Source organism: Phodopus roborovskii, unplaced genomic scaffold, assembly GCF_943737965.1.
Source record: "Phodopus roborovskii unplaced genomic scaffold, PHOROB, whole genome shotgun sequence".
In the NCBI taxonomy this organism is placed as follows: domain Eukaryota; kingdom Metazoa; phylum Chordata; class Mammalia; order Rodentia; family Cricetidae; genus Phodopus; species Phodopus roborovskii.
In genome coordinates this window covers 6,092,821-6,119,773 of record NW_026126646.1, presented here as the reverse complement: position 1 = coordinate 6,119,773, position 26,953 = coordinate 6,092,821, and the positions used below count along the sequence as shown (strand labels likewise).

Below are 26,953 nucleotides of genomic sequence, written 5' to 3'. Positions count from 1 at the left end.
GCTACAGATTGGCTTTCTCAAAAGCAGGGGATTGAGAGGGTCAGAATAACCTAGAGGTTCTTAGTTGATAGTTCAGTTGACAAAGTGGTAACGCCCAAGGAACAATACCCTGAGGCACCCTGAGGTCGTCCCCTGACCTCCACATGTACCCACCCACACATGTATACACATACACTTGTACCCACACACTACTTACACGTTTGCACACCACACAGCAGTCCAGAGAAAGCTGGGAGAATTGAGAGGGATGGGAATCTAACTTGGAGGCTGAGGAGGAAGCCCTGTCTGGGGAGGGGACAAGGCTAGGCTGCCTGTCTGTCCTTTGTAAGTATCAGCTGGCCCCTGGGACACTGCTGTCATAGGCTGTTATCTTAGTGGGTGACAAGGAGCCTCAGCATGCCATGATACCCACCCCACATGAGAGGAAGTAGTCCAAACTCCCTCCTGTACCTCCCAGGGACTTCAGGACCTCAGCTAGCCCATGGCCACTGACGCACACCCATGTCACTGCCCCAAGAGCTCCCCACACTGTTTCATCCCCTCCCACCACACACCATGTTCACACTGAGAAAGCTTTATGCTCATCTGGTTTAGTTGGAAAGACATGGCAGTGCCTGAGAGATGAAGACGCCGGGCTTCTGTGACGCAAGCAAGATGGAACCCCAAGTCACATCATTCTACCCACCCACAGCAGACAGGTGGGAATATAGTTCTCAAAAAATGTGTGGCTTTAAGTCTTAGCCACCCAGCGACAAAAGCAAGTGAGCAGATTATATATATATATATATATATATATATATATATATATATATACACATATGGACTTGGGTTCAGGTAGAGGTCATGGTCAGTTCAATAGTGGTGGCCACTGGGAGCCTTTACAAGGTCAAGGCTGCCTTGATGACCATGGGACAGAGGGGGCCTTGCATAGGCAGGATGTAGTATTGCTGAGTCAGACCACCATCTCCCTGGGGGAATATGGTACCCACAAGCATGCAGGCATCTTCACCAAGGTCTTCTTGGCCCCTGGCAGAGACCTTGTCTGAGGACTTTGGGATCTGGCTTTGAAACCTCTGTGAGAGCTTCCTGCTCTGGGGTCTGGGCATCTTATCAGGGGCCTGACCTCAGCGTTGCAGAGCACGAATGGCCATAGAGCCCATGTTTATGCCTGACCCGGACCCCTGTGGGCGACTATCGGGGCTGGTGTGAAAGCGAGGTAAATGAGAATCTGGGAAACGATAGGCTGATGGATGTTTATTCGGGGAGAAATCACTTACACCAGAAACAGATGACCGCCAGCAGGTTCCTGTCCCAAGGATGCCTCCGGATGCTCTCTGTCTGACCAGGAAATAAGAGAGCGAGCTGGTGTCCAGGACCCCAGACCTAGTTCCCCCTCCAGGTCATGTCTGCACCTGTCCTCACTGGGGCGCGGTTTAATGCAACAGGTGCAGGCGGGGTGGATACCTCACTGCAGGCGTGCACCTGGTCCAGCCATGGTCTTGGCAGGTTAGGGGCTGAGAGGGTTGGAAGCAGCAATAGAGTCGCTACACATGGTCAACATGGCCTACCAAAGAGTGAAGATGTCCGCTCCACCTCAGCCTCCTGTGTTGGGTGCTTTTCTCTAGAGTCGAAGCCTCTAGAGACCACCAACTTATCCTCACCCCCTACAAGGTTCAGTGGTACCAAGAAAGCCAAGGCTTTAGTACAGGTCCACACCGCCAATTCACGACACACACCCACTACACGTCTTCGTGTGAGCTCTCAGCCCACTTTCACAGAGTATCTATATCATCATGTTTGAACGACACAGCCTTGTGACGACTTTTCTTAGTAATGCCTGCTTATGGATCAGCGGGTCAGAAGGGCATAGAGGGAACCCTGAGCATAAAGATCCCAGGCTCTAGGAAGGGTGGGATGCTTTGACAGAACTTTCTGGATGGAGGAGGAATCTGGTTTAACTGTGTCTTTGCACACAACGGGAGGAGGACACATGAAACCACCTTTCCAAAGCCCTCTCCGTCATCAGGGAACAGGGAAGCTATGTCTTGTATTTTTCTCCCAAGCTGAGTGCCAAGTATGGTCTCAGAGCCAGCCTGTGCCTGTGTGTGTGTGTCTGAGGCCATAGCAGGTGGCTCTCAGCCACCGTCTCAGTCTTGTTCTGTAGGTTTAGTCTTTGTTCCTGAGTACCCTTCGACAGGTATGCCTTTACTGTCCTGTGTGTCTAGACACACAGGTGTCCCAAACTCCAGGGGACCACCTCTGAATGAGCTGATGATGAAAAGAACTAGAGATTGCTCCTGGACACCTTAGGGCACACACACACACACACACACACACACACACAGAGAGAGAGAGAGAGAGAGAGAGAGAGAGAGAGAGAGAGAGAGAGAGAGAGAGAGAGAGAGATGAAGGACCCTGTCCTGGAACGGAGACAGAGAACCAGAATCGGACATTGGGGAGATGTTCCTGAGGCCTTCCTGGAAGAGTGCACGTTCAAAAAGTAATGTTCCGAGGGCCTGCTGGACATTGACCCTGGAACCTGGGAAGTGATGTGTTGTCACCCCGTACAAGAAGTGCCCTGGGGCTCCTCATTCTCAAAAGAGGCCTCTGATCCCCAGGTGTCTCAACATCACCCAGGGCTTTCTCTGCTCATCCTACCCTTCAGGGAATACAGGGTTCAGAGCTCCACCGCAGGCTCTGACACACACAGAGGATAATTGTTACTTCATCTGGATTATTACACATAGATCAAGCACTCTTGAAAAAGTCTCGCAGGCCAAGGCACCTGAGACAAGAGCAGGCCACCAAGAAGGATGGAGGGTTCCCGGGCATTGGGGTCAGTCTGTTAGCTGTGCCTGGGAGACCTCCAGGAACCCTGGAATTCTGTGAACTTCCAGGGAAACCTATTGTGACACGAACTGGCCCAAGAAGGCTCGTCTGCCTATATTTTGTTGTCACTCAGAAGGGATTGACACAGACATGTTTAACCCACAGGTTCTAGATTCTCCTGCTGTGATTTTTGACAACGGATCTGGGCTCTGTAAGGCAGGGCTGTCTGGGGAGATTGGACCCCGACATGTCACCAGCTCCATTGTGGGGTACCCGAAGTTTAAGATGCCCTCAAGCGGAGCCAATCAGAAGAAGTACTTTGTTGGGGAGGAAGCCCTGTACAAACAGGAGGCTCTCCGCCTGCACTCCCCCATCGAGAGGGGCCTGGTCACCAGCTGGGATGATGTGGAGAAGCTCTGGAGACATCTCTTTGAATGGGAACTGGGCGTGAAGCCCAGTGAGCGACCAGTGCTCATGACAGAGCCCTCTCTGAACCCCCGGGAGAATCGGGAGAAGACTGCAGAAGTGATGTTTGAGACCTTCGATGTGCCTGCCTTCTATCTGTCAGACCAGGCAGTGCTGGCACTGTATGCCTCTGCCTGTGTCACAGGCCTGGTGGTGGACAGCGGGGACGGGGTCACCTGCACCGTCCCCATCTTTGAGGGTTACTCCTTGCCCCATGCGGTCAGCAAACTTTATGTGGCTGGCAGGGACATCACGGAGCTCCTCACCCGGCTCCTCCTGGCCAGTGGGAGAGCCTTTCCATGCCCACTGGACAAGGCCCTCGTGGATGACATCAAGGAGAAACTATGCTATGTTGCCCTGGAGCCCGAGGAGGAACTCTCTCGGCGGGCGGAAGACGTCTTGAGGGAGTACAAACTGCCGGATGGGAATGTCATCTACATCGGAGATCAACTGTACCAGGCTCCTGAGGTTCTGTTTTCTCCAGATCACCTGGGCACCCATGGGCCAGGGCTGGCACAGATGGCATCCAATAGCATAGCCAAGTGTGACGCAGACATACAGAAGACTCTCTTCGGGGAGATTGTCCTGTCCGGGGGCACCACGCTGTTTCAGGGGCTGGATGACAGGCTCCTGAGGGAACTGGAACAGCTGGCTTCTAAGGGAGTCCCCATCAAGATCACAGCACCCCCAGACCGCTGGTTCTCCACATGGATTGGGGCCTCCATTGTTACCTCTCTGATCAGTTTTAAGCAGATGTGGATCACTGCTGCAGACTTCAAGGAGTTTGGGGCATCTGTGGTCCAGAGACGGTGCTTCTGAAGGATCCCCAGTCACTCCATTGTCCCTTGCAAGGGACACCCGTGGGAGGTGTGCTCTTTTGCGGCTTTAGCACCATATCCAATTAAATATGAATGGTGAATCAGTTGATGGTGACAAGCTCGGTTCATTCCCTAAGGGAGCAGAATTGCTTTAAGTGTGTGTGTGCGTGCGTGTGCGTGTGTACACAGGCACGTGCATGGGTCCATTCACTTGTGGGTGGGTGCGGAACCTGTGTGTGACCTCAGGTATCATTCAGGAGCAACCTTGCCTTCTGAGACAGTCTCTCACTTGGACCTGGTGCTTGCCCATTAGGTTAGGATGGCTGGCCAGGGGTCCTGTTTCCAGGGCTATGTGGTAAGTGCTTTATGGACTACGCCACTCTGTCTGAAGGTTTAAGGAGCCCTTGCCTGGAGGTCCTTGCTAGGCAGGACAGGGTTGTCTGGAGGCCAGGTAGCAACACAGTGTGGGGCCTCTGTACTCTGCAGAGGGTGGTGGCTATGAGTCTGGGAGCAGTTCAGGGCTCCCTACACCTCTGTGGGTGACTGGGTGATGGTGTTTGTTTTCACTTTCAAGGATGTTTATAGCATCATTGTTTGGAGGCAAAACACTGGAAACAAAGTTAATGGCCATCAGTAAAGTAACGGTTGAATAGCTGATGCATGAAGGGAATTTCCACATTGGTGGACTTCTCCAAGAAAATTAATTGACAGAGAAATGGAGACTACAGAGAAATCCTTCCTCCTCCTCCTACCTGCCTCTGTGTGTGAATGTGTGTGTGCAGGTGTATGTTCATACACAGACTGAAGTCAGTCTTGGGTATTATTCCCAAAGAACTTGTTTACTTGTCATTTTGAGAGAGTCTCTCAGAGATTGGCCTGGAGCTCACTGCTTAGACTACACAGGCTGGCCATCAAGTTCCAGAAATAATCTTGTGTATCTGTTTCCATATCCCCGGGATCACAATGCATGCCTCCGTGTCTGACGTTTTAAAAAGATATATTTAGATATACTTACTGTGTGTCTGTGCACGTGTGTATGCATGCACGGGTGTGTGTGTGTGTGTGTGTGTGTGTGTGCGTGCATGCATGCGTGCGTGTGTTTGTGTGTTGCTTGCATGTATGATGAGCACCACATTTGTTCCTGATGCAGGAGAAATTCAGAAGAGGCTGTCAGATCCCCTGGAACTGGAGTTATACATGATTGTGAGACACCAAAGTTGTGTGAAAAAACTTTTCCTAGGGAGATGCTATCCCAAGAGGGATCTTACAACAGACAGAAGTACTGATGCCACCACCAAAGTCCAACTTGGTGAACCATGAGTTCTACTGGGGTCACTTACAGAAATATGGGTGAAGGGTTACTTACAGGGGCAGGAATGACTCAAAGACAGCTGCATCACTAAAGCTTACCCAAGCATGGGTGACAGATCACAGAATCTGGGAACCTGGAGCACACTGCACAGCCTGTAGGTAGCTCGACGGGTTGGACAGTGTCCTTTCCAGGTGCCTCAGTTGGTCCAAACCTCTTCCTGGCAGCTGAACTGGCTTTTGCTTCTTCCAGGCAGCTGTCTGGCCTGGAGAATCTTCTCTGCAGCTTGGCTCCTTTGAGCTGTCTGAGGGTGACACCCAGCAGCCTTTGTTTCTTTCTCTGGCTGTGAGGGGCTTAGTGAGTCTGGTCTCTTTCAGGGACTTTCCTGAGGCTCCTTTGTTTACCTTCCTGTCTATGGGGCTTCCCTGTATGATAAAATATTGCAATCTCCAGGAAACTGCTGCACAGTCATGTTGGTGCTGGGAACTGAACCCATGTCTTCTAGAAGGGTGTAGCCAGTACTCTTAGCTGCTGAGACTTCTCTCTGGCCCCTCTGTGTCCGGCTTTCTATGTGGGTGCTGGGGACTGAATTTGAATTTTCATACTTGTGTATAAATAACTTTTCTGACTGGGCTATCTTCAGAGAAGCCTCACTCCTTTTAAAAAGAAAACTGTAGTGTCCTCCCAGGCATAGTGAACTGATTCTCATTACTACATATGTCATCCTTTCTTAAACAAGGAGCTCTCCAAAGACAAGGGAAAACATTGCAGAAGGGGACCAGTAGGGGCCAACATAGTAACTGACTGTTCTCACAAATAAGCTTTAAGTCAGACCAGCTGATGTGGTACTCCATGCACAGGCAGGAAGGAAGATGCTGTTTGGGATGAGAGGAGGGGAGGGTATTCCGTGTGTGGACAGCATCTGGAGCCCTACATTCGGCACTGTGTTCTGCCTTGGGGCTTGACTCGAAGAACCCTCGGGATTTTGCAAATGGAACTCTCAGGAGCAGGCTCTCTGACCCAGATGCCTAAATTCATGCTGGAGACTAGGCACAACTGAGGTGAGGATCCTGCCAACATGGCCCCCTCCCTCCCAATACTCCGTCAAGCACAGCCCAGCACAGCCACCACCTGAATATCACAGTGTGGTCCGTTCCTTGTCTCAAGCAGCTCTGGGTTGCTAAGGCTGGGGCTGGCTCTGCCACAGCCACCTCCATGATATCCTGAGAGGTGCCGGTGCCAGCTGATAACCATGGTGAGGACAGTCTTCCAGTGGGCACAGAAGAATGCTTCGGGAGGACAATGGTAACACACATGCAAGTCGAAGCCTGGAGCCTCCAGAAGCTGCACAGGCCAGAGGGAGCCTTCCCAGAGCCTCCAGAAGGAACAGGTCAGGTGGCTGCTTTGACTTCAGGGTGCAGCCTTGTCCCAGGACCTTCTGATACGTGGATATGCACAGTTGTGCTGCTCTGTTATGGCAGTTAGTGTGGCTAACCTGTTACTATTCCCCTGAGAATGATCCTCCACCCAGGGGGACTTCATCCTCCCAGGATACACATGCTAAGAAGCCTGGTCCCATGCATTCTCTCACTCAGCCATCCATTCACATTTGCTTACTCGAATATTCACTTACCCATTCACCCACTCACTCACCCATTCACTTATCCATTCATTCGCGTACCCTAACTCATGAACCCATCATCTCATTCACACGCTCATTTATTTGTTCCCATCACCGTCATCTCACAGCACTGGAAGGAATCCTACCAGTTCAAGGAACAGATGTGTAAGCTGTGGGCCCCTGGGAAGAGAGACCGTTTTGAAGATGGGGGAGAAGCAAGCCAGGAGGCCGGGAGCGAAGGCTGGCGGACCCTGCAGGCGGCAGAACAAGACCTGGGAAGCGCAGAACAAGCGGGAATTCCGTGTTCCTCAGTTGATCTTTAACTCTTCTCCTGTAGTGCTAGTGCCCAGGGGTTTCAGACTCTGCACACCTGTGAGGACCAGATGCTGTCCAGATGTGTGTTGTGAGAACTGAAGAGCTCCAGGTGTGATTTCTTCTGGCCCTAGGCCTTGGCTTCCTATGAAGTTTTAATAACCCAGTGGGATGGCCCCAGGGGCCCGAAGAGCTGTGTGTGAGAAAGGGATGGTGTACCCACCAGGGTCTGGCCCAGGGTAAGAATATGAGCGGCCAGCTGCTCTGTCCCTCTCTGGAACCAGCAAGACACAGGGCTCTGAAACTCCCCTTGAGCCACAGCGTAGGGAGAGCCTCTGGCTCTGAATGTGCACCTGTACCCATCTCTATAGCTCCCTTTTCTCCAGGACAGCAGAGCTGGGCAGGACTCTGGGGACTTACAGGCTCCTAGTCCTCTGTGCTAGTACAGGAGTCCTATAAACCAGTGAATCTAAACATACAGCCCATCTAATTCCCCATGACAGAGCTGCTTAAGAGTTCAGCCTGGTGTTTGACAATCCAACAGAGCAGCTCAGAGTGGGGCGGGGGCTTTCTGGGAAGCCAGGACACTTTGAGAGGCCAGGACCTCTCCCCAGAGCTGTCCCTTCTAAGATAACCTTGCTGATTCCATGCTGACTCAGAGGTGACTTCCATTCTTTCTTTCTAAGATGTAAGAGGCAGCTGTTCCTAGGTGGCCTTGGCTGCAGGAGAAACCATGGCCCTAGGGGCCCGCACTTTCCATTCCTGTCTATGATGATTATTTACAGACAGCCAACAGTCTAGAGGGGACGGTGGGCTGCACTGGGGATGCCTGAATCTCTGGGTGCTAAGCTGGCTGGTTGGTGTACTCCTATGTGGGGATATCGACAGGCTTCCTGGACTTCTATGTGCTGGAAAACTAGAGTCTGTCTATCCACCAACCAGGTAAGAAACCAAAGCCAGTCCAGTCTTGTTTTGTCACAGGTAGAAACCTCTGTAGCCCATAGAACTGGCTACAGGGTGCCTGGGTGCCAGCAGCTCCCTCCTGCCAGGCCCTACCCAGCTGTGGGCCTGGCTGTCACCAGGCCACTTGTATAAAATCACCATCCCCTGCTGACTTTGCAGTCACCCCCTCCAGCTTTGTATTTCCTACAGATAGATGCCCATGGTTCCAGCCGCATGTGCTAATCCTGTGCACCTTAGCAGTGTCTCAGGGCACTGTCGTTGGGTAACAATACCCCAGCACAGAAAACAATGTGAGTATTGTCATGGCTGGCCTTGGCTCTGAGCAGGAGAAATGTAAGACGCCCCCAGTTATCACACCCATGGGGAGGAGGGCTGGGCTCCAGCTCACACGAAGACATAATAATTTCCTCCCATTATTCAAATCTCCTATTTCTCTGGCTCCACCTTTTGGCGGCAGCTGCTGGGCTGTGAGGGCCCTGCATACTGGGACATCTTCACACCTGGGCCAGCTGGGCTGGGTCCAGAGGCTCCCCGGGGATCAGAGAGCCAAATGCTGCTCCCAAAGTTCCTTCTGGGGCCCAGGGAAATGACAAGGGCATCCAGAAAGCCATTTCCTGGATCTGCCTACCCCCACCCCACACACACACATACACACTGTTGTCTCTTGACCCAGGGCCCACAGTACTCTGGCAGAGCCAATGATGACGACAGGTCAGGGAAGAGATGTGATCAGTGGGTGGAGGCAGCCCCTCGCCCGCCTACACCCCTAAGGGCCAACTCTGGCCAGAGGTGACGGCTCTTGGCTCTTGGAGGCCAAGGCATGATGTGGCACTGCCAGCTGCTTCAGGGTCGAGAGGCCCCAGAGACCCCACCCTGAGCCTGATGGAGCAGGGTACCTCCCAGGGCTCCACCCAAGGAGGGCTGCCCAGGCCTTGCTGCAAGGAGGGAGCAGGCGTAAGCAGATACCTCACAGTTATGCAACCCAGGGTCTGTGAGGATGGACTGCCTGCACTGGACCAGCCAAAACAAGCACCATCCCGGCTCCAGAGTGTGAAATCCTCAGGCCTGATTACAGGGGGAGAGCGGGCTGGACACCAACTGCAGACTCTTCCTTGGAAGGGCAGCCTGTTGGGAGGTCTGGCCCACTCTTGCAGCCAGCCTGGCCCAGCAGCCACCCCAGTGCCTCAGGGAAGGCAGGAGGTCTCTTCCAGAGTCTTCTCCTCTTTCCCCCAGTTAAAGAGGGACATTTCACACACAAACCCTGTGTGTGGTGTGGAGGGGGAGGGGAAAGCCATGCCTTTGCTCTCTTTCTTTACCCTGGGATTGTGTGGTGGGTGCCGGAAGTGCTCTGTGCCTGGCAGCGCCTGCCCTGCTGGTGTTAGGACATTCCTACAGGGGCCAGCTCACCCCAGGTGCCGACAACCTGGCTGTCACTGGAGATTCACCAAGCAGGGTTGACACACATGTGAGCTGGAAAAGCACAACTATGCCTGTGTTTCATTGCCCAGGGCATCTTAGAGCCAGTCTGGGCTGGGAGCAGTGTGAAGACCCCATGGTATCGGGAATGGAGGGTACACAGCATTTAATGTGTTGTCTAGAGGAGCTCACTAGCCTTTGTTTCGAGAGGCTTCTGGAAAGGTGTGAGGTGGAGAGGCAGACAAAGAGGGCAGTGTCCTCGGCGGTATCCTGTTAGAAAAGAAGAATCCAGCCATCTCCAGGTACCATACATGGTCAGCAAGAGGCAGCACTCAGGGAAAGGATGCTGTGTGACAAAACTCTTCCTGGGACTATACTAAAAATGTGTGCTCACCCCAGATAGGGAGTTCATGACAGACCAAAGTCTAACTCGGTGAACCATGAGTTTTATTGGGGTCACTTACAGAAATATGGGCGAGGGGTTACTTACAAGGGCAGAAATTACTCAAAGACAGCCGCGTCACTAAAGCCCACCCCAACATGGGCATCTGGAGCACACTGCACAGCCTGTAGGCAGCTCGACAAGCTCAAGTGTGTCCTTTCCGGGTGCCTCAGTTGGTCCAAACCTCTTCCTGGCAGCTGAACTGGCTTTTGCTTCTTCCAGGCAGCTAGCTGTCTGGCCTGGAGAATCTTCTCTGCAGCTTGGTTCCTTTGAGCTGTCTGAGGGTGACACCCAGCAGCCTTTGTTTCTTTCTCTGGCTGTGATGGTCTTGGTGAGTCTGGTCAGTTTCAGGGACTTCCTGAGTCTTCTTTGTTTACCTTCCTGCTTAAGGGCATCCCTTTAGGATGAAATGTTTCAACCTCAGAGAAAACTGTTATACAACAAGGAGGGAGGCAGATCCCTGGTGGCTGCCCCTGCAGGGAAGGGAGGCTTGCACGGTCATTTATCTCAGGCGGAGGCTGATGGGCAGACAGAGGCAGCTGCGTGGGAGGCCATGCTCCTGAGCCCAGAATGTGAAGATCTATGAGGGGTGTGGAGAGTGGCTCAGTCTCCAAGGAGCAGGAGCTGTCTTTTTATCTCACAGGAGCTGAGACTGTTTCCTATAAAACGCTTCCCCAGGAACATAAATCAGAGGAGAGGAAGCAGGGCTCTATAAAAACCTCAAGTATCGGCTCTAGCCAGTGCGTGTAGGGGATAAGGATGAGAAGCAGAAAATCCTGGGCTCAGGATGGGATCATCTTCGGGATCGCTAACTAAAGGCACCCACAGCCCACCCTGCTGACCCCCTGTGCCTGCATGTGCCTGCCTAGACCTAGGGACCAGCCGGAGTGAGTGGGCGACGAGCCCCCGGCTGGAAGCTGGAAGGGGAGAGAGCCCAAGGTAGAACAGCACAGCCCCATGCCGTGGGTAGGGACAGATGGCTCCGCCAAGCCAGCTGTTCTTGCAGTGTCCCCTCTGAGGCCGGGCAAAGGGCACTCATCATTTCTAAGCTAAGAACTGTTCTGATGAAGAGCTGCGGGCTCTGTCAACCAGCTCTAAGTCAGCTGCTTGGTTGGCTCTCCTGCACAGTAGTCAGGGGTAGGGAGACCCAGGCAAGAAGCTCCCTTCAGCACCTTCACAAAGCCCAGCGTGCACTGGGAGGGAGAGGGCATTAACGACAAAGTTGAAGATGAGAGTATACAAGGCTCCTGAGCTCAGGCAGCAGTATGACCTTCCGAGGTAATGCTGATCCCAGGGTAGCCTGGCTCACTGCAGGTCCTTAGGCAGACTACCATCGCCCAAGGGGGCCTCTTGGACAATGGTCCCCCATGTGGCTCACAGGTTAGGAGCCCTGGCCCTTGGTCCAGTCACTCCCAGGACATAGCCACTGCCCTTGTCTCTCTCAGGGCAGGTCCTCGGTGGGACAGCCTTGCCATAGCTCTGTGGACTGCTAGCCCTTGTTGAGGGACCCCATCCCTTATTGAAGATGCTCAGGAGGCTGAGCAGACTTCAGGCCTGGCTCTCTACTGTCCAGGTCCAGTCAGCAGCCTGCTCCACCCTCCACCCCAGGCCAGGCTGTCTACACAGCAGGGGCTCCCTGCTTCTCCTCTGGTAGTATGGGCAATGACGTAGGGATGCAGGGTGTGTGGGTAGGGGGTATAGGGAGAAGGGTCCTGATTCAGAAGCCTAAGGTTTTCACCCTTATTAGAAGCACAACACCAAGGATAAATTGGCCAATCCTCCGCCTGAATGACCTCTGTGGGGTCTGGTGTGATATTGCCCCTCTTCCTTCCTACCCCAAGGGAGGGACCCACTAAGCATTTTTTTTCTTTTCACTTTTAAACTGGTGGGATTTCTTTGAGAGAATGGGTGGTGAGGCTGAATTTTCATATTTTAATGTGACCAAGCCCACATAGGTCCTGCTTCAGCGCTACCTCTATCTGCCCTCCGCCGGCCACTCACAAGGCCATTGCATTTCCAGTACATTCCTTGTCCTCAGAGAGGATCAAATATCTTCACTCCCTGTCCTTGAAAGATGCCCCGAGTCCTCTTGGACAGCCAGTAGCCTCTTCTGCTCCAGCAGCTCCAGGGCCTCGGCTCATGCTACCTGCCCATGCCCAAAGGGGACAAATGTTAATGGCTGAATTTTATTTATTGTTAGTTATGTCTTCATTTTTATATGTTGAATGCATAGGTCAATGCCATAAACTCCGGGTGGCATCCCAGCCACACATAGCCTTGTCTTTTTTTTTTTTTTTTTTTTTTTTTTAAGAAACTACACCCCTCTCTACTCACCTGAACTCCAAGGAGATGGACATGCAAGTTCCAGGCCTTAGGGAGTTCAGAGCAGATCCTGTCTCATCAGCGGGGTGTCTGCCAGGGATGAAACGTGGAACCCACGTATTAGATCAGACAGTGGTTTGACATCAGTGTGGAGATTTTTGAGAACATTATCAACACTTGGTTTGGTGGTCTTTGAGTAAAGCGGGTGGCCCTCTGTACTGTGAATGGCCTCATACCATCAGTTGAAGGCCTCAAGGGAGATGACAGAGACCTCTTGAGGAGGAGGGAGTTCTTTCTACCTTCTGACTCCAGACTGCAACCTCAGCTCTTCCAGGATTTCCATCCCAGCCCTCCTGCCAGTGCTGGAGTCACATGAGCCAGCCGCTTGAAATAAATCTCCCCATGCACCTGTGCAAACACATGCGCGCACACACACACACACACACACACACACACACAAACACACACACATGGTATATACAGATCAGAGCACACACTTGTGGGCACAGAGGTATGTGTTCATGAATAGGCATCACACACACATACATGAGTTTATACGAGCTATATAGCACACATGTGCATGCATATACATGGATGTGTGTATTCAGACTACAGCACACACGTGCACACACAGAGAGAACACAGAGAATTATACATATCATAGAGCACACATATATACACAGGCAGGCACACAGGCATTGCATTTGTGAATACACAGACATGCACCATGGTATACTGGTTATAACACACACATACATGAATGTATATAGACCATAACATACCTATACTCACATAGGTATACATGCATGAACAGGCATGCACGAACACATTTCCATACTTTTGCATATATACACATACATACATACATACATGAATATATACATACACAGAGAGAGAGGGACTATAATATACGTGTGTGTATATATAAAATAGCACATTTTTTTGACTCTTTTCCTTAGAAATCCAGCTTGATTTCAATTTTGGACTTTTTGAGGAAGATTCGTGTAGTCCAGGCTGGCCTTGAACTCGTGGCCATCTTCCTGCTTCAGCTTCCCAATTTTGGAGCTTTCAGGTGTGTGCAACCAAGTCTGGCCCCAGCTAGGTGTTTTGAAAATGAGTGAAGAAGTGGAATACCAATAAAAACTTAAACCCGGACTGCAGCAGAGCCCAGGGCCCAAAGAGCCCAGGCTGAGTCAGTTCCAGGTTGCTAAGAGCACCTGGGATTCAGGCCCTGCTCTGAACCCGTGGGGCCAGCTCAGCAGTCTGGTGACTCCTGCTCCCCCAGATGGTGGTGTCTGGAACGGGCTGCGCCCACTCCACAGCTACGAGGTACTGTGGACAGGGCTCCCAACCTGGAGTTCTGGTCTGGTCTCTCCCTAGATCAGTGCTTAGTGCCAGGAACGTACGCATGTATGTACACACCCAGACATTTGAGTGCCCATATGTACTGGCAAGTGAGCATGCGCACTAGTGAGCACACGGTACAATGTACACACGTAACTATGCACACAGAGACATTGTAAAGCAGTATCTCCATGCCCGGGTCCTCCCCACCTCTACCGGGCCCCAAGATGACCATTACATAGCTGTGAAAATTGAATGTGTGGCTTTCTTTGTGCGGGTGGTAAATGTGTGATACTTTAAAGTCCAAACCCAATTTTACAGAAGCAGCAGAGCCTCCTGAACGAGGTAGGACGAGGAGCCTTCCCAGAGCTTAGAGGCAGAGGCTCCCTGGAGTATGGATGTGCTAAGCCTTCTCGGCTCTGTACAGCCTGTCCACAGACCAAGTCCACGTGCCGCCCCCCACCCCGCCCTTGTTCCCCACACCCCCAGAATGGTGAGCTTAAGAAACTGGCTGGAATGACAGGGCTCCGACGGCCTGGTTATGTGTTCCCTACTTGATGCCTGGCCAGGTATGGAGATCCCAGAAGGTTGGAGTGTCTACTCTCTTGACCTGTAGGCTGTCAACACATCGGGGCGAGCCTGCAGTTCCCTGGTCTGATTCCCCTGGAAACACTGGGAAAGACTATCCCAGACCCTCCTCTTTCCAAAGGGGCTGTCCTCCCTCCTCACATAGATACAAATGAGTGCAGTTCAGAATGTTGGGGAGTGGCGCAGCCCTCCTGGCCGGACTCCAGCCTGAGCTACAGGGCTCTCATACTCACAGCTCCCCGTGTTGAGGTCAAAGGGCTCACTCTAGGGACTGCCTATGTAGAAGGAGAGGTAGTCCACCCTACAGGGGTGCTTACACAGGGTCTATGGGCCCTCCCCCCCTTGCCCCTCCTTGCCCCAGACATTAGCAGAGTCTGAATAATCCAGTGTTTCTGCTGGGATTTCATGAAGCCAAATCCATTCTTTCCTCTAGGGTTACACAATCATTTCCATTTTGCTGTCTCTCCCCTTGTTATGGGGATGGGACCTCCTACCCCTTGGCCACAGAGAGAGATGTTAGGCAGGATAAAGCCTTGGAGAAGATAAAGAGGCCCCTTCTGGGGGAGGGGGCAGATGATGACTGAGTTCCCAGCTGGGAGGGGGCGGCTGCCTGGAAGAGCCGGACGTGGGTCCATCCTCCTCACAAGAAAGTTGCTGCTCAATATGCTCTGGAGACACCTGCAGATGCCAGGGGGCCAGACGGCGAGGCAGCGAGGCCCGTGCAGCTGTGGGACCCCACTGTCTGCAATGGAAGTGGAGCGTCTCCTCTGGAGGTTCACCTCCCTCTGGGTAGCCTGGTTAGACATCTAAGTGGGCAAAGTAAAGTTCGGGCAGGTGGGCTGATTCTTGCCTCAGACCACACGTGAGGGCAGAGAGATCAGCAATGCTGTGTGAAGCAGCAGGGTGGGCGTAGGGCACGAGAGCACCGGTTCTGAGGCGTTGGAGGTAAGGGGACCGCGGCTTCGCATTGGTGGGAACGCTGCTAAGTGCTTTAGCAAGTGCTATGATCTAAGAGTGGTTTTTCTCTTAAGTTCCCGGTAAAGCCTGGCCCCAGGATGGCAGGCTGTGGTATATTAAAGTCCTGGGATGGACCCTTCAGAGGTGGTTGAGGCCTTTCTCAAGAAAGTGAGCTCCGCTGAGAACTGAGTTCACACCTGCTCTGTCTTTGCTGCAAGCTCCACTTACCCCAATTCATTAGGAGAGGCTGGAGCAGCATGGCCCCTTGCCGAAAGCTGCATGAGCTCTTGGAGTTCCAGCTGCCAGAACCCCAAGCCAAATAACTCTCTGTCTCTACGACCAGTCTTGGGAATTGCATGCTAGCCGCAGAAAATGCGCCGAGATGGTAGAACTGGCCCTTGGTATTGTGACGGGTGACTGATGGCTGATGTTCACTGTCACTTTGCCTCGGTTTGGGGATGGTCTAGGAAACTGAAGCTGTCTGAGAGAGTTAAGTGAAGAAGGAGGAAGGCTGCCCATGAACTGGGGTCCTCAGAGGAGGCAGCCAAGCTCTGGACTGTGTCTTTTCTGTTCCCTGACCCACTGAGATGTTGAGTGAGCTGCTTCCTGCTCCTGCTCCTGCTTCTGCTGTGCCCTGCGGTTGCCAAGCTTCCTCTATGCAATGCACTGCGCCCTCAATCCATGAGCCAAAGTTGCTTCTATCAGCTTTTCTCTGGGCAACCAGAAAACTGGCCGGTGTGGGACCCAGTTGGATGCTCCTTTGTGGTTTTCCAATGAGGCCTCTTTCACCCTGCCCTGATGTGCAGGTTAACTGTACCTTCCCTTCCGGTAAATTTCCTGAAAAGTCTGAGCCCTGTCACAGGACTGCAGCAAATTCATCACCAGTGCCTTATCCAATACACCAGGCCGGGGGACTGCTAACTCTCCCTAGGGCTGACCTCAGCTCAGCACCTGAGGCCCTTCCCTCACAGTGCCCCACCGTTGCAGAGGCCACCACCTAGTGACCTCCTCTGGTGCAGATGGCCACTCATATCCTTGTTGTCTTTCACTTGTTAACTTGCCTGTGGGGGAGCCTGAGGGGCAGTGAAATCTCCCTCCAGTCCCAGATGCACAATTATTACCATGTCTTCACGTGGCTGTGTGCCTCTTCCTCAGAGGCCGAGGTAACAGCAGCGCCTCCCTCGCCTCAGACCTGGAGGTGGGGTGGGGACAGATGCTGCTGAGGAGGGTGAGACATGGCCACTTGAACCCATTCTTATCGCCATCGTATGTTAGCCTGAGCATGTCACAGGGAGCGGGCAAGTCCCTGCCCTCCCGGAATCTGGCTGGGGAGGTGACACCAGGCTCAATGGCCACGGGGGGCGGGGGGGGGGAGGTAGAGGGCAGGTATTGAGTGCAGCAGGGGAACTTCAGCTTTGGGATGGAGACAGAACTCTTTAGGGTATATCCTAGCCCCTACGAATCCCAGGTCTGTGTCCTTCATGCTCTGAGCTGCTCCTTTCCTGGAGCAGTATGGAAGGGGAGAGGAGTCTGGGGAGGGGCGAGTCCTCTGTCCTGTGAGCATCTCCATTGGGTGTCTGGGGTCAAGTCCCTCAGTCTCTTGTGCATGTCTACACTGGGCATTTACGACAATGTCCTTAGCCTCCTGCTGCCCAAAGGCCTTGATTTCATATTGTCACTTGAGTCCATCCCTCTCAATGAAGTGATGAGCCAAGTAAAATAGCTGGCACACACACACACTCACACACACTCACACACACCACACACACACTCACGCACACCACACACACACACACTCACACACATACACACACACATACACACATACACACACATACACACACACATACACACATACCACACACATACATACACACCACACACACACACACACACACACACACACACACACACACACACACGCACAGTCTCAGAATGGTGGTTTCATACATTTAAAAGGCTACACTTTCCTTTCCTTCCAAGATCACTCAGAAATGGCCTCTTTCCCCAGAGCCCTGACAATTAAGTTGTACAGGAAAAGCTGAGAGGAATTAGCTGAGAGTATCTGCAAAGGTCCTGAGGCTGGAGGACTGGGGAAAACACCAATGACACCGTTTCCCTCCCTCCCTCCCTCCCCATCCCTCCCCACCCCTCCCCACCCCTCCCTCCCTCCCTCCCTCTTCTCTCCCTCCCTACTTCCCTCCCTCTCCACCCCTTCCCTCCCTCCCCTCCCTCCCCCTCCCCCTTCCCTCCACATTCTGGCTAAGTCTGCACCTAGGGATTTCTGCCCTAGGTGTCCTTCAGGTGACCACGCTCCTGAGGCCATGTCTCCTTGATGCTCCAAAGAAGCTTCCTCCACCTCAGGCAGCCAAGAACAGCATCTAAGAATCACATACCAAGACAGCAAACCCGTCAGGTTTCAGAACTCAGTTCTGCAACCTTGGTAAGGACCAGATCTTTGTCTGAAAAACGTGGAAAATATGAAAATCTTGTAGAGGGGGAGAAAGCTGCCCAGAGACAGAGAACAGGGTGAGCAAATGACAGCGAAAATGGAAACTGCCGGCCAGCAGGAGGCAGGCTTCAGTCCCTGAAGCAGGCACTCAGGGAGCTAGAATCCTCAGCACCACTTCCAGGGAGCGGACGCAGCTGGGGTGGGTCCAGCATGAGGGTGGGATGGGAGGAAGAGAGGGTGAGAGAAAGTCTCTTCTCATGGTCTCTGTCCTGCTGAGACACAGCTGGGACCAGCTGGCCCTTCTGTCATTAAACCCTGGGACTGGAGGGGACGCCCCCCTGCAGCAGCCTGGGAACGGTGTGGCTGTTGATGTCTGTGCTGTAGGCAGGCCACCCTGCCCCTCCAGCTGGAAGTCCTCCAGACAGATGTACGGGCTGGAGGGCATCAGGTTTCTGGAGGAGTAGGTATGGCAGACCACCCAGACACTGGTCAAGGGCACTGGCCAAATGTCAGTGATTTGGGCCCAGGACCTAGCCACAGGAGGAGGGTCCTGAGGAGTGAGGGCATGCCTTTCCCTTCAGGATGCCAGGAGTGCCAGGGCTTCAGAGACAAAGGGCACTCCATCTCCTCCATCTCCTTCCTCTCCTTCCTCGAGGGCCTCTCTCCTCATGAGAGGGAAGGAATTCAGCAACAGGTGCCCACACTGAGTAACTGAGCCCTTCCAGCCAAACCTGAGGTGTGGCATCCTTGCTCCCCCGCCCACACCAGAGAACCAAGTCCAGCTAACTCAGCACCTGTCCCCATTTTCACTCTGTCTCAATCCTTCCCCTCCATCCTTCCATCCCTGCCTTAGGCAGCCACACTCCTGAGCACTGGGTCTAAAGGTGTGGGGCACCACTGTTAGCTACAATACATCTGCATTTCAGAAAGAAAGAAAATTAAAAAGATGGGTATAAAACGGACCAGCAGTTAAGAGCATCTGTAGCATTTGCCGCCCTTGCTGAGGATCTGGGTTTGGTCCCCAGCACCTGCACAGTGGCTCACAACCATCATAACCCCAGGTTCAGGGGATGTGACGCCCTCTTCTGACCTCCGAAGGTACCAGGCATGCATGTGGTATACATACATGCATGCAGACAAAACATTCACACATCAAACAAATAATAAATGCACCCTCAACATGTAAATACTAGCCCAAGATAGACATTATGTAAATTTCCTTTTTTGAAAAGATTTACTTTAGTTTATGCATATGCATGTGTGTTTATATGAGTGTGTTCTATGTGTGTAGGTGTCCAGAGGGACCAAAGTGGTGTCAGACCCTCTGGATCTGGAGTTACACTCGGTTGTGAACCACTTAATGTGTTGGGAGATGAGCTCTGGTTCTTGGCAAGAGCATCCAATGCTCTCAAGCATTGCACCATTAATTCAGCCCCTCGATTTTCTTTTAAAAATGGCTTTATGCTGTGCTATTCAAATTGCCCACAGCTCCTGGGCAATCCTCTGGCCTCATGCCTGAGTAGCTGGGACTGTTAGTGTGTATCTTTGGCCTAAAGGTAAATATATAAAATGTAGAGAAAACATAGTAGAAACTTTTGGCTTTGAGTTAGGCAAAGATTTTAAAAAGTGTAACAAAAGTGGAAACAAATTATAAGTGAAAAATTATAAGATGTTGCTAGAACATAAATGTGGATACTTTAGCAGGGTGGAGGGAGTTAGGGGGTGGCTCACACCTTTAATCTCAGCACTTGGGAAGAGGAGATAGGTGGATCTCCCAGTCTGAGTCTATAAAGTGAGTTCCAACACAGCCAGAGCTACAAAGAGAAACCCTGCCTAGAAAAACAAAAACAAGAAATAAATTAATAAAAATGTAGGTACTTAAAAAAAAAAAAAAACTAAGGGGCTGGGGGAAGGGATGGCTTGGATGGTAGAGTGCTTGCTTAGAAGGTGTAAGCTCTGGAAACTATCCACAGCACTGCATAAACTGGTCTGGGATGGAGCTTGTGAATACTTGTGATCCTAACATTGAAGAGGTAGGGGCGGAAGGGTCAAAAGTTCAAGTTATCTTCAGCTACATACATAGCAGGCTCAAAGCTAGCCTGGGCTACCCTCCCTCCATACTTCTCTCCCTCCCTCTCTGTCTCTCTGTCTCCCTCCCTCCCTCCCTCCCCCCTCTCTCTCAAAGACATAAGAAAATGTGAACATGGGCTAGGATGCTTAGGTGGTAGAGCACTCACTGAGCACTCCAGGACCTGGGTTCAATTCCCCAGTGCTGGGCTGGCAAGATTACTTAACAAGTGAAGGAACCCTGACAGCCTGAGTTCAAACCCCAGGATGCACATGGTGGAAGGGTAGTGCTAGTTGCTACATATTATCTTCTGACCTACACATGTGTGCCATGGCATGTGCACACCCACACTACACAATACACATACACTAAATAAATATAATAAAGAAAAACCATGGTGTGTACATACCCACACTACACAATACACTAAATGAATACATATAATAAAAACCTTTAAATTCCATAGCATACCAAAAAGAAAAACAAGGGAAAGAAAAGGCAAAGAGAGGCCTCCCAGACTGATAGCTGGGAATCCACCATGGGACTGACTCAGACCCCCTGAACATGGGTCTCAGCCAGAAGGCCTGTGCAGTCTAAGGGACCTCAGACACTGGAACCAGGATGTATCCCTGGTGCACAAAAGGGCCTTGCAGGCACATCCCCCACGGAGGGATACTTCCTTAACCTAGAGACAGGAGAGAAGTCCTACTCCCTACTCCAAATGACTTGACAGATTTACATGACCCGTCTTGGATGGCATAGCCTACATGTGGAGTGGGGGCGGAGGGGAGGGTGGTCGGGTGCATGGGGGGGGGAGAGAGGGAAAGAGGGAGGGAGGGAGTGAGAGGGAGCTGGGATTGATATGTAAATAAATAAATAAAATAAAATAAAGAGATAGGAATACAGATTTACAAAACTTCAGGTAGTCATCTGTAATGGTCAAACTTGCAGTCATGTAAAAAAGAAAGAAAGAAAGGAAGGAAGGAAGGAAGAAAAAGCAAGCAGAACACCACATGTGAGAACACACACACACACACACACACACACACACACACAGGTCTGATGTGGCAGGGAGGGTGAGCGGGTCCGGCCTTGGGTCCTTGGTGATCTGTGGCGGTGGGAGCATTAGTCAGGCTCCTGAACCTGAACAGGCCCACATTCTGATGCTGTCTGCAGCACAACTTCATCTTTAATGAGTTCACATTTTCTGGGCCCAAAGCTCTCTCCAAACGCACATACTGGCTACAGCCCTGGCTTGGCCGCTGCCCTACTCGGAGCTGCGCTCATCTCCGGGTTTCCCGAAGCCACCTATCAGGTGGCCCTTCAGAAAAGGCCTTGTTCCTCATTGCTGCCAAGACCCAGGCTGAGAGGCAGCTGGGCCCACGCCTGGGTGCCTTTTGGAAGAAATCCACCTTCGAGGCAAAAGGGCGAACGGTCCCAGTGTGGCTGCGCTGGCAGAAACGGGAAGAGAAATAGCACAGCCTTTATAAGGGCTGAACACTTTATGTTCTTCCCCAAATTGACTAAGCCATTTTCACAACATAAAATGAGCAAAAATGTAATTATTTCAAGGTGTCCTTCACCCCGAACTCACTCAAGGCCCACAGCTGAGGGTTTTTTTTTTTAAACACATATATTTAAAGCAAATATTATCGCAAATGACTACTCTGTAATTTGAATTAATTGCTTTGGGTTTTTTCTGGAATAAAATCTTTAAGGCAAACCTATAAAAGCCTTGGAGCCTAGGGCAGCTGTTTCTGCCATGGCTCATTTGCAAGGAGGCCAGTGTTACTCCACAGGTGACTGTGTGGGATCACAAGAGTCATTTGGGCAGAGGATACATCGAGGCTAGCCCCCAGCCCTGACCATGCTGCCCCCCCCATACCCGGCTGGAGCCATAGTGAGCCTCAGGGTGGCCCAGATTCCACCCAGGAGGGTCTCAGGAGGGTGTCCACTTCAGATTCATCATCTTCTCCTCTGCTGGATGAGGCTGGTGGCTCAGCCAAGCCTGCTGGGTCCATCTTGGGGTCCCAGAAAGTGCCAGTAGAGAAACTATGCAGTGCCTTAAGGCAGCAGCTGCACACAATACAAGGAGGAAGGAGTAGCAGGTTCCCCTGTCCCAAGCTCCTCCCTTGGGGTCTCCTGCCCTCCTTGGAATGCCCTGGACTTAAGAACAGGAGGCTAGGAGTCCTGGGTAAGAGTCACTGCAAGGCACTGGAGGTGTCCTGTCCTTTAGAACCAGTTGCGAAAGTATGCAGGGGGCTGTGAATGTGGGGAGGATCCATCACACACCTCTGGGGACCCAGAGAGCTGTTTGGTCAGGACCCAGGATACAAAAGCAGAGTTGGGGTACAGGGCAAAGAAGTTACCTTCCTCTATTTGGGTTACATGAAGCTGGCTATCTCATTTCTTGCTTATCTTCCCCACAGAAGTGTCTGCTTCTTCTTCCTTGTGTTGGGGGCAGAGTATTAGGGCTGTGACTCCCCCACAAAGGTCATGTCTGAGTCTGGGGTTCACAAGTCTACATAAGTCCCAGAGAATTCCCCTGGCTGGGGGTACAACCAGGATTAATAAGAACACTCCTGGGAGAAGTGTTCATATTCCACAATCAGGAATTTAGAATGACATCATGCCATTTTCAAGTAAAATTCCTAGCTCCCATCCACCTCCCCGAAGGGCAACTGTCCTTCCCTCTTGCTAGAAAATTCCAAACGTTTCTTCTCCTGAAACTGCAGAGACCCTGCAGTTAGGGTTTCTGTTCTGTGAAAAGACACTGTGACCACAGCAACTCTTACAAAAGAAAACATTTAATGGGGTGGCTTACGGCTTCAGGGGTTTAGTCCATTATCCTCACGGCGGGCCAGAGGTGTGCAGGCAGACGCAGTCCCTTAGCTGAGAGTCCTACATTTTGATTGGCAGGTAACAGGAAGGGAACTGAGTGTCACACACTGAGATTGAGAAAAGGAGACCTCAAAGCCCACCCCACAGCGACACACTTCCTCTACAAGGCCACACCTAACACACACAGCAAGGCCACACCTCCTAATAGTGCACCCTCTATGAGTTTATGGAGACCAATTACATCCAACCCCCCCCCTCTTCAATTTGGCTATTATAAGGCTGTGGCTTCCTGGGAAAGCCCCTGGGAGACCACATGAGTCCCTCAAGATGGCAGCATCCAGGATTCTGAACAGAGACCAGATATGGAGGTCAGAAACAGCCAGCACTGAGCTCTATGTCTGTCGGCTCCTAGCCATGGACACCCAGCCAAGGAGAGACAGACATATGGAGTATGCACATCCTACATGAGGAAAGTCCTACAACCTTCAAGTTCCCAAGGACAGAGAAAATAATGTAGAAAGTCACCAGTAATATATTTCAAGAAAATTACCAAAGGTTGAAGGTTCCAGGGTAGATGGAAAGAGACACCCACTCTAGAACTCATACTCAGGAAACACAGGAACACTTGAGACAGAAGATTCTCTGGAACTTCCAAGAGCAAACGTGACTCACATAAACCCTGAGGTAGTAGAACCCGCCTTGGATTTTTCAGCTCCCCTGGAAGGGAAGATCTCTTATTCTGAATGAAAAAAAAAATTCATCATCATGCTAGAATTCTATATCTAGTCCAACTATCCCCCTGCTATGCTGAGAAAAGACATCTGCAGGACATGCAATGTCCTAAAAGAATTACATCCCAGAACTTTCTTGTGCTAAGTCCTTACCCTTACCGTTGTGTTTCCAGATCTTAAACTTTCTAGGCAAGTCACATACCTTCTTAAATGCTGCCTTCCCCAAGGATGTGACCTCAAGGGACATCAGAGGCTGAAGTGGGTCACTGCTGTATTCTTAGGGCTGTGTCCATATTTGGCATAAAATTAATTTTTTAAAATGTGTACACATTTTAAATGCCTCGCAGTGCAGCCTGATGGGCACCTGTGGCTTCCCAATGAGCCTCTTGGCATCGTCTGGGGGCTGACAGTATGTGGTTGGCCTGATCTCAGGCCTGCCTTGAATGAGACATCGCCAGCTGTTGCCGGCAGCCCCAGTCTACACTCAGTTTTGGTGGTGTTGGAATCACATACCACATGACCTTTGGGTGACTGGCTTTCTTCATGGCCAACTGGTACCCCCAGCGAATGGACAGAGTACATTTTGCTCACCCTTTGGAAATAGTGGAGATTTCTGTTCTCTTTTGCTTCACTTATGGGTGATTAAGAGTGAACATCAAAGGACGGGAAAGACCAACTTCGAACCTGGACCGTAGCACCCTGCAGTTGCAAGGAGAGTTGCGAAGCATACAGGCACATGCTCACCCCTTATCTGAGTGTCAGCCCTGACCCCTGTATACTGTTCTCTAAGCTGCACGAGGGTGCTGGGACCATTTCTTATCTGTATGATCACTTTGAACGTTAAAGCTTTAAAGATGGCTGGGCAGTGGGGGGTGCATGCCTTTAATCCCAGCACTTGGGAGGTAGAGCCAGGTGAATCTCAGCGAGTTCAAGGCCAGCCTCATCTACAGAATGAGTTCCAGGACAGCCAGGACTGTTACACAGAGAAACCCTGTCTTGGGGAAAAAAAACCCTAAATAAATAGTTTAAAAGATGTGTTTGGAGATACGGAACTCTGTTCTCTGGATATAACGTGGCCATTGCTATCTCCACTCTAGAGCAGCTGTTACCTGTTAGAACCTGAAACCCTCATAAGTTGGGACCCACTAGTGTCCCTTGAGGTAGAGAGAGCTCAGAGCATTGCTCCCATCACTGGGGATACATATGCATTTAACAGGTTCTGGGAGGGGGGAGCTTAAGTTGCTCTGGGTTCAATAAACAACACCAACCTTGGCTCTGGTGGAATATTTTCTTTGGTCTGTCCTTAGTACCATGTCTGAGGTGAACAGCATTTGCTCATGTCTGCCAGGAAAAGTTAGCACGGTTCCTTACATTTGAATGCTGATTTCTGTGATAATTGCATTCTAATTAAAAAATTCAAATGCCGAGTAGTGATTTGTAAGTAACAACTTTATTAGGGTTTGTCACACATTGTAACATTCGTCTGGTAAGGTGAACAAAACACTGCCATTTAAACCTCAACATGTGTAGCCTGCACCATGGCTCACTACAGAACATTCCCCTTCATCCCTCCCTCAACCCCCACTCTGTCTCTATGAACTTTTTGATTCTGGACATTTTGTAACATGAGTCACATGATGGGTGGCCTTTAATGACTGGTGTCATTCATTTGCCCTGTTTCTGAGGTTCATCCATTTTGTAGCACGGGTCAGTGTCTCATTCCTTTTGGAGTCACACAATACTCTATTGTACAGACAGATGTCCTGCCTTTTGTTTATCTCTTCATGGCTTTCAGGTTCCTCAGCCATTTCAGCTTCTGTAGAGATGTCCTCCCTGACTGTATGCATTCCAAAGTCAGAAGACCTGAGGGATCCGGAACAACAGCCAACGGTTGACCTGGCTCTGCTGGGCTGACATAAGGCAAGGCCATTTTAATAACTAGACAAACAGAAGAGCATCCAGGATGCCAGAGAAAGGTTGTGCTTTTTCTTTCTTGCAAAAAGCAAGTATTGAGGACAGAATCTCTCTCTCTCTCTCTCTCTTTAACACACACACACACACACTCACACACAGAGAGACAGACATACACACACACAGAGAGAGAGAAAGTGACACACACACACACACACACACACTGCTGATCTGATTGGGAAGGCAACCTTCAATGAATGACATCATTCCTTGAACATAAATCTTGGTTTGTATGATTTATTTATGTTAAGAAACCCACATATGATGCTGAGTTTTCAATAGCTTTGTTTAAGTGATAGTTTTGCCTTTTTAGTGAAAGTTGGAGCGATGATAAACAGCTCCAGCTGTAAAAATTAAAGGCGGAAGGAAGCCAAGGTGATTATTACAGAGAAATGCTGAGTGGGGAGGGGCATCTGGCCCTTCCATCCTCAAAAATGAAAATTACCCTCTGCCACATTGTGCCACGAACAATTACCTGCTGTTTATTAATTAACTTCTTTTAAAGTACTACATTTCTACAGGAACCGTTATTTCTCTAATGTGAAAACTGGCTTTCTCATGTTCCCTAGAACCACTGTGTCCCATGTGGTTCAGGCTTCATGGCCCAAGCTTTGTGAACACTTCATGGGCAGTGGGTTTTCTTTTTTATTCCGAGTGACACATTTTATAATTAAAAATGCCTTACTAGACGCTCGAATACAGAACATGCTGCTGTGTCAGAGTGTTAGTCCTATGATGAGCCCCCCCAAAGCTATTGGCTCAGGCATGAGGCCCCCCCTGAGATGGAATGTAGGGAAGGGGGCTCCTGATTGCCAGTGCAGTTCTGGAGTCTGGAAGTACTGAGCCCAAGTCTGCCCTGCTCCAAGCAAGCCTGCAGCTTTGGGGAAGGGGAGCGCTGGCTGTGAGATACAGTGAGTGAACCAGGTCTGTGAGCCCTCACACCTGGCTCCCACTGCCCTCTCTTTATCCAGCCAAGGGCCAGGTGCTTTCCAGGTTCCCGAAGAGGAACTAAAAAAGCAGCTGGAGGGAAAGGGGCTCTCACCTCTGCTCTCCTTGATCCACAGAATTGAAGGGAGCTCCTGGGAAGTGCAACTCTCCCTGGTAGGCTACTGCCAGGTGCACCCACCCATCCACCCATCCCAAGTTGCCAGGGAACAGGAGCTCTGGAGAGCTGAGGAGCTGATGGAGGGTCCTAAAGAAGCCTGATCAGACTAGGTCACCCCGTCCCCTATAGTCACAGCTCTGCCAGGTTAGGGCAGGGATGAAGGGATTCTTTTCCCAGAGAGATACAAACATGTACTCCCTCCCTATTAGGACTCCAAACTGACATAGAATCCCACTGAAGTCCAGCCTGGGGAAAGAATGGGTGAGGAGTATAAGTGACCCCCAAAGCAGCTGCACCACCAAAAATTCTCACTCCAGAATGGCTGGCTTCCTTACAGCTGTATAGATAGAACTGCCTACCCCCTCTAGTCTTTACTTCAGTTATCTAAGATTGCCTGCA

The 26,953-nt window shown here is 51.1% G+C and overlaps 1 protein-coding gene across 1 annotated transcript; it reads left to right on the top strand.

The window, feature by feature from the left end:
* The first annotated feature begins 2,778 nt into the window (after positions 1–2,778).
* On the top strand, positions 2,779–4,137 carry Actrt2 (actin related protein T2). Its single transcript, XM_051173970.1, has one exon. The coding sequence runs from the start codon at positions 2,980–2,982 to the stop codon at positions 4,111–4,113; it is 1,134 nt and encodes a 377-aa protein (XP_051029927.1). The 5' UTR covers positions 2,779–2,979; the 3' UTR covers positions 4,114–4,137.
* Positions 4,138–26,953: the final 22,816 nt, after the last annotated feature.